Source organism: Meriones unguiculatus, chromosome 6 (genome assembly GCF_030254825.1).
Source record: "Meriones unguiculatus strain TT.TT164.6M chromosome 6, Bangor_MerUng_6.1, whole genome shotgun sequence".
Lineage (NCBI taxonomy): Eukaryota > Metazoa > Chordata > Mammalia > Rodentia > Muridae > Meriones > Meriones unguiculatus.
In genome coordinates, this window is record NC_083354.1 from 249,935 (window position 1) to 257,833 (window position 7,899).

General features: G+C 39.0%; 1 protein-coding gene across 1 annotated transcript; it reads right to left on the reverse strand.

Annotated features, from left to right (window-relative positions):
• Nucleotides 1–6,693: 6,693 nt before the first annotated feature.
• Nucleotides 6,694–7,422, reverse strand: LOC110540594 (spliceosome-associated protein CWC15 homolog). Its single transcript, XM_060386163.1, has one exon. The coding sequence runs from the start codon at nt 7,411–7,413 to the stop codon at nt 6,724–6,726; it is 690 nt and encodes a 229-aa protein (XP_060242146.1). The 5' UTR covers nt 7,414–7,422; the 3' UTR covers nt 6,694–6,723.
• Between the last annotated feature and the right edge of the window lie 477 nt (nt 7,423–7,899).

The following is a 7,899-nucleotide window of genomic DNA, read 5'->3' on the forward strand; positions in this document are numbered from 1 at the left end:
CCACCATTTACCTGCAAATTTCATGATTTCCTTACTTTTCATTGCTGAGTAATATTCCATTGTGTAGATGTACCACAATCTCTGCATCCATTCTTCAGTTGAGGGGCATCTGGGCTATTTCCAGCTTCTGGCTATTACAAATAAAGCTACTACAAACATGGTTGAGCAAATGTCCTTTTTGTGTACTTGAGCCTCTTTTGGATATATGCCTAGGAGTGGTATGGCTGGATCTTGAGGAATCGCTATTCCTAGTTGTCTGAGAAAGCAACAGATTGATTTCCAGAGTGGTTGTACCAGTTTACATTCCCACCAGCAATAGAGAAGGCTTCCCCTTTCTCCACAACCTCTCCAGCATGTGTTGTCACTTGAATTTTGGATCTTGGCCAATCTGATGGGTGTAAGGTGAAATCTCAGGGTTGTTTTGATTTCCATTTCTCTAATGGCTAATGAGGTTGAGCATTTCTTTAAGTGCTTCTCTGCCATTCGATATTCCTCTACAGAGAATTCTCTGTTTAGCTCTATTCCCCACTTTTTAAGTGGATTACTTGGTTTGCTGCTTTTCAGCTTCTTTAGTTCTTTATATATACTGGATATGAGTCCTCTCTCAGATAAAGGGTTGGTGAAGATCCTTTCCCAATCTGTCGGAGGTTGCTTTGTTTTGACGATGGTCTCCTTTGCTTTGCAGAAGCTTTTCAGTTTTATGAGGTCCCATTCATTGATTGTTGCTCATAGAGCCTGTGCTGTTGGTGTTCGGTTCAGGAAGTTTTCTCCTGTACCAATGAGTTCTAGGGTATTCCCCACTTTTTTTTCTAGCTGATTTAATGTGTCAGGTTTTATGTTGAGGTCTTTGATCCACTTGGACTTCAGTTTTGTGCAGGGTGATAAGTATGGATCTATTTTCATTTTTCTACATGTAGACATCCAGTTAGAACAGCACCATTTTTTGAAGATGCTATCTTTTTTCCATTATATGGTTTTGGCCTCTTTGTCAAAGATCAGGTGTCCATAAATGTGTGGGTTTATTTTTGGGTCTTCTGTTTGGTTCCATTGATCCACCATTCTGTTTCTATGCCAGTACCATGCAGTTTTTAAAACTGTTGCTCTATAGTACAACTTAAGATCAGGGATGGAGATACCTCCAGAAGATCTTTTATTGTAGAGGATTGTTTTAGCAATTCTGGGTTTCTTGTTATTCCATATGAATTTGAGAATTTTTTTCCAGGTCTGTAAAGAATTGTGTTGGTAATTTGATGGGAATTGCATTGAATCTGTAGATTGCTTTTGGTAAGATGGCCATTTTTACTATGTTAATCCTGCCAAGCCATGAGCATGGGAGATCTTTCCATCTTCTCATATCTTCTTCTAATTCTTTCTTCAGAGATTTGAAATTTTTTTCATACAAGTCTTTGACTTCCTTTGTTAGGGTTACTCCAAGGTACCTTCTGTCATTGGTGGCTATTGTGAAGGGTGTTGTTTCCTTGAATTCTTTCTCAGCCCTTTTGTATTTTGTATAAAAGGGGGCTACTGATTTTTTTGAGTTAATTTTGTATCCGGCCACTTTGCTGAAGGTGTTTATCAGCTGTAGGAGTTCCTGTTAGAGTTTTTGGGGTCACTCACATATACTATCATATCATCTGCAAATAGTGATAATTTGACTTCTTCCTTTCCAATTTGTATCCCCTTGATCTCCTTCAACTGTCTTATTGCTCTAGCAAGGACTTCCAGAACTATGTTGAAGAGATATGGAGAGAGTGGGCAGCCTTGTCTTGTCCCTGATTTCAGTGGGATTGCTTTAAGTTTCTCTCCGTTCAGTTTGATGTTGGCTATAGGTTTGCTGTATATTGCCTTTATTATGTTTAGATATGTGCCTTGTATCCCTGATCTCTCCAATACTTTAAACATGAATGGATGTTGGATTTTGTCAAAGGCTTTTCAGCATCTAGGGAGATTATCATGTGGTTTTTTTCTTTCAGTTTGTTAATATGATGGATCACATTGATGGATTTCCGTATATTGAACCACCCTTGCATACCTGGGATGAAGCCTACTTGGTCATGTTGGATGATATCTTTGATGTGTTCTTGTATTCGGTTTGCGAGTATTTTGTTGAGTATTTTTGCATCCATGTTCATTAGGGAGATTGGCCTGAAATTCTCTTTCTTTGTTGAGTCCTTGTGGGGTTTAGGTACCAAGGTGACTATGGCTTAATAGAATGAGTTTGGTAATGTTCCTTCTGTTTCTATTTTGTGGAATAGTTTGAAGAGAATTGGTGATAGCTCTTCTTTGAAGGTCTGGTAGAATTCTGCGCTGAAGCCATCTGGTCCTGGGCTCTTTTTGGTTGGGAGACTTTTGATGGCTGCTTCTATTTCTTTGGGGGATATAGGACTATTTAATTGATTTACCTTGTCCTGATTCAGCTTTGGTAAGTCAAATCGATCAAGAAAATTGTCAATTTCGTTTAGATTTTCAAATTTTGTGACATATAGACTTTTGAAGTAAGTCCTAATGATTGTTTGGATTTCCTCAGTGTCTGTAGTTATGTCTCCCTTTTCATTTCTGATTTTGTTGATTTGAGTGGTGTCTCTCTGCCTTTTAGTTAGCTTGGCTAAGGGTTTGTCGATCTTGTTGATTTTCTCAAAGAACCAGCTCTTGGTTTCATTGATTTTTTGAATTGTTTTATTTGCTTCTAAATGATTGATTTCAGCCCTGAGTTTGATTATTTCCAGCCATCTACTCCTTTTTGGTGTGTCTGCTTCTTCTTTTTCTAGGGTTTTTATGTAAGCCATTAAGATGCTTGAATGCGCTGTCTCAAATTTTTTCTTGAAGGCACTTAGTGCTATGAACTTTCCTCTTAGCACTGCTTTCATTGTGTCCCACAAGTTTGGGTATGTTGTGTCTTTATTTTCATTGAGTTCTAGGAAGATTTTAATTTCTTTCTTTATTTCTTCCCTGACCCAGCTGTCTTTTAGTAGCAAGTTGTTCAGTTTCCATGTATGTGTAGGCTTTTTGCTATTTCTGTTGTTATTGAGGTCCAGCTTTATTCCATGGTGATCAGACAGGATACAAGGGATTATTTCAATCTTCTTGTATCTATTGAGGCTTGCTTTGTGACCAACTATGTGTTCTATTTTGGAGAAGGTTCCATGAGGTGCTGAGAAGAAGGTAAATTCTTTTGTGTTTGGGTTTAAGGTTCTGTAAATGTCTGTTAGGTCCATTTGATTCATGACCTCTGTTAGAGATATTGTTTCTTTGTTTAATTTCTGTTTAGTTGACCTGTCCTTTGTTGAGAGTGGGGTGTTGAAGTCTCCCACTATTAGTGTGTGGGGATCTATGTGTGGTTTAAGTTTTATTAATGTTTCTTTCACAAATGTCGGTGCCTTGTATTTGGGTCATAGATGTTCAGGATTATGATGTCTTCTTGGTGGAATTTTCCCTTGATGAGTATGAAGTGTCCTTCCCCACCTCTTTTGATTAATTTTGGTTGAAAGTGTATTTTATCAGATATTAGAATGGCTACTCCTACTTGCTTCTTGCATCCATTTGCTTGGAAAGCCGTCTTCCATCCCTTCACTCTCAGGTAATGTCTATCTTTGTGACTTAGGTGTGTTTCTTGTATACAACTGATTGCTGCTGTGTTTTGTTTACACATCCATTCTGTTAGTCTGTGTCTTTTTATTAGAGAATTAAGTCCATTGATAATGAGAGAGATTAATGACCAGTGGCTGTTAGATCCTTTGAATTTGATGTTGGCCGTTGTCATACGGTTGTGTGCTTGGTTGCTTTTTGTTTTACTGTAGTGGGATTATTTATTTCCTGTGTTTTCTTGAATGTAGCTAGTTTTCTTGGGTTGTATTTTCCCTTTCAGTATCTTCTGTAATGCTGGATTTGTTTGTAGGTATTGTTGAAATTTGTTTTTGTCATTGAATATCTTGTTTTCTCTGTCTATGAGGACTGAGAGTTTTGCAGGGTATAGTAGCCTGGGCTGACATCTGTGTTCTCTTAGAGTCTGCATGATATCCGTCCTGGCCTTTCTGTCTTTCATAGTCTCTGTTGAAATGTCAGGTGTGATTCTAATGGGTTTGCCATTATATGTTACTTGGCCTTTTTCCCTTGCAGCTTTTAGTATTTTTTCTTTGTTCTGTATACTTACTGTTTTGATTGTTATGTGGCGGTCAGATTATCTTTTCTGGTCAACTTTGTTGGGTGTTCTGTAGGCCTCATGTATTCTTATTGGTCTCTCCTTTAACTTGGGGAAATTTTCTTCAATGATTTTGTTGAAAATATTTTCTGGGCCTTGGAGAAGGGAGTCTTCTTTTTCCTTTATACCTATTATTCTTAGGTTTTGTCTTTTCATATTGTCTTGGATTTCTTTACGGTCTGTGTCAGGTATTTTTTAGGTTTAACATTTTCTTTGACTGATACATCTATTTCTTCCATTGTATCTTCCACACCTGAGATTCTTTCTTCCATTTCTTGTAGTCTATTGGTTATGCTAACCTCTGTAGTTCCTGCTTTCTTCCCTAAGTTCTTTCTCTCCACAATTTCTTCCATTTCTGTTTTTTTTTAATTTTTCCAATTCTATCTTCAGGTCTTGAGCTATTTTGTTGTTTTCCTTCCCCTGTCTGACTGTATTTTCATGTTTTTCCGTCAATTCCTTCAGCTGTTTATTTGAACAATCCACTGTTTCTTTTATTTCATTCAGTGATTTAAGCATTTCCTCTCTAAAGGCCACATACTGTTTGGCTGCAGCTTCCCTCGTTACCCGGTATTTCTTCCGGGTTCTGGCTGGGTAGCCATAAGTGGACCCAACCTGTGAGAGCCTCCTCTCACCTGGGAAACATGATCGATGTAGTTTCAGGGCCCAGAGTTCAGTCTTCTGGTCGCTGCATGGAGAGTGCTGTCCTGCTTCTCAGATGAGGTGCTCTCCCGGTGCCGCCATCTTGGCTTCCCCAAAGATCTTTTTTTTTTTTTTTAAATTACACTTTATTCACTTTGTATCCCCCCATAAGCCCGTACCTCCTCCCCTCCCAGCCTCATCCTCCCTCCTCCTTCTTCATGCATGTCTCTCCCCAAGTCCCCTGATAGGGGAGGCCCCCTCTCCTTCCTCCTGATTTTAGTCTATCAAATCTCATCAGAAGTGTGTGCTTTGTCATCCTCTGTGCCCTGGTAAGGCTGCTCCCCACTCAGGGGGAGGTGATTAAAGAGCAGGCCAATCAGTTTATATCAGAGGCAGTCCCTCTTCTTATTACTATGTAACCCACTTGGACACTAAATTGCCATTACTTGCTTGCTTTGCTTATAAATAATGATCCCTGAAATAAACCCTTCCTGCGGCAGCCAGACTGTGAACCCTCTCCAGTGGATCCCAAGTGAAGTGTAATTTGTCCTCACTCCCCCCTCAGGTGCTGTTTGACTCTGCAGGCAGGCTCTAGCAGATTGGTGCCTGAACAGGGACTTGGGATAGAGGGAAGCAGTGAAGGACACAGTGGTGTTGAGAAGCTGGATCATAAAGATGCATGGTGAGAAAAATTGAAGAGTAAAAATGGCACAAGGCAGTAGTGTCATGTTTTTTGCATGCTCTTTAATTGGAGACAGTCTGTTTCTTTGGTTCATGACAAAGAAAGTGATACTTTTATTCAGAGAGAAAGAGGAAAGACAAACAGGAGGCTTTCAGACAAAATAAGTTTAAACTATCGGTTCCTCCTGAACAGTTCTATGTCCAGCTATGGCTTTCCTCACATGATCAGATAATAGACCAGGATTTGTGTCAAAGGTCAGTCAGAATGTAGCTACGTTTATTGGGGCTGATTGGAGATTGCATTGTGCATATAGGCCCCAAAGTTTAGTACAGGTAGAGAGGATGACTAGAACATTAAAAGAGACCTTGAGTAAATTGACCTTGGAGACTGGCACTGACTGGGTGAGGCTCCTCCCCTTTGCCCTTTCTAGGGTTAGGAATTCCCCTTACCAGCTAGGGTTAACTGCCTTTAAGATTATATATATGATGCCTACCCCATAATACCCAACCTTAAGACTGATGCTACCGCTGAAGTGGATAAAACAGGTTTTGAGAAATGTTTAAGGCTCCTGTGCGAGCAGAAAACAGCAGCTTCTCAGGGAAGAAAGCTGCAAGCCTCTATGGTCATAAAAATTGGGATTCAACAGGTAGCAAGTTGTTCTTCCCTTGAAATTACATCTAAAGGAAATAAAAATAAGTTTCATGGTTTTTTTTGTTTGTTTTGAATATGTAAGTTTACTATATTCTATATATCTTGATGTCTGATTATTGATTACTAAATATGTTAAGAGTTTACATAATTTCTATCCTGTCTTAAAAACGAGGTTTTTAAGAATAATAAGGTTTAAAATACTTTTCATATAAAATATTAAAACTGCCCTATTATATGTTTTTATATAAGAGCTGATCTTGCTGGAAGGGAGCCAAAGTTTATAACATCAAAATAATACACTTGATTTTAAAAGTACTGAATTGTTTACATTGATAAAATTTGGTTTTGACTTTTAAAATCATAGTTATACTTTATGGCTTCATTCCTTAAAAGGGTACTTTGAAAAACGGATTTTTTTCATATTGCAAATACAGGTTCTAAAAATATGTTTAAAGCTATGAAACATTTTAAAGTTTATCAAGTAGTTTAGACAGTGCCCTTGGCATTTTTTTCCCTTGGCATTTCAGTCTTTTATTAAGCACATAAAACTGCACTACTTAACATATTTCTCCATGAACTTTTTGTGAAATTTAGATCGCAGTGAATCGTTTACAAATCTTTTGTCTTTCTTCTGATCACCTACACCTTTTGCACAGTTCTTAAAAACAGCGTCGTCGTACCACCTTCTTTTAACCTTGAAGTTGGCCTGAGGCTGGGATGGGCCAGTGAGATTAAGGAGAGGGTTTCCACTCAGAATGTTTTCCATGCGAATTCTCTCTTCCTCTGCTTTTTGTTCTTGTTCCTTCCTGGCCTGCTCTTCAGCTCTTTCCTTCTTGATTTTTTCCAGCTCTGCAAGAAGAGCAGCAGCATCATCGTCATCACTCTCCCCTTCGAAATGCCCATCTTCCTCATCAGTGAGAGGATCATCGGCATCAAGGATGGCAGCAGGGATTTGGTCTAAGCGGGGCTTCTTTGACACTGAAGAGGAAGTCGCATGTTCTCGGGTTGGACAGTCCCTATTCTTTCCCCTTGCAGCAGCTCTCTCTCTCTCTTCCAACTCTCTCCTGAAGTCACGGTTCCGAACCTCTTCGGGGGCATCCTGTGTAGTTTGTCTGTATTTTATCTTTGTATGGGAGGGAAGGTCTCTGCTTGAATACTGCTTTGACAGCTGGCTCAAATCCCCTTCTCCTTTTCCTCTTCCACCTCTTGCAGGTTCAAAAGTTGGTCTCGCTGCTGTTGTCATCTTTTATTCTTCTGGGGTTCCGACCCAGCAACTTTGGAAGCTCACTCACGAACCATTGAGACCCTCAGCTCCCAGTGACCTTGGACATTCTGACAGGGAGCTTGGAAGAGTTTCTCAATCCTTTGGGGGAAAACAAAAGACTGTTATTTCTTTTGTTAAACCAAGCTATATTATTTGAGCCAATTATGAAAAATGCAGTTTTTACAAAGTAATGAAAAGGGTTCTGATGAAAACTTTTATGTGGTCTGAAAAATCAAGAAAAATGTTTGGTTAAATCAACAGAACGGAGCTGGAAAAGCCTAACCTGAAGGTATATAGAATATTATGAAAGATATAAACTGTACATGCTTTGCTTTCTTTTTTTATATTTATGGAACAAAATTCATTTTCAAAGAACTGGGCAGTTGAAACAGGATTCAGTAATGTCTCCTGTCACTGGCATGGAAGGACTCCCACTCCCAAGAGTGTCTATGCTTTATATATCAA

What these genes read in the sequence shown, in the direction of transcription:
- LOC110540594 (XM_060386163.1), bottom strand. Translation starts at nt 7,413, where the DNA reads ATGACAACAGCAGCGAGACCAACTTTTGAACCTGCAAGAGGTGGAAGA.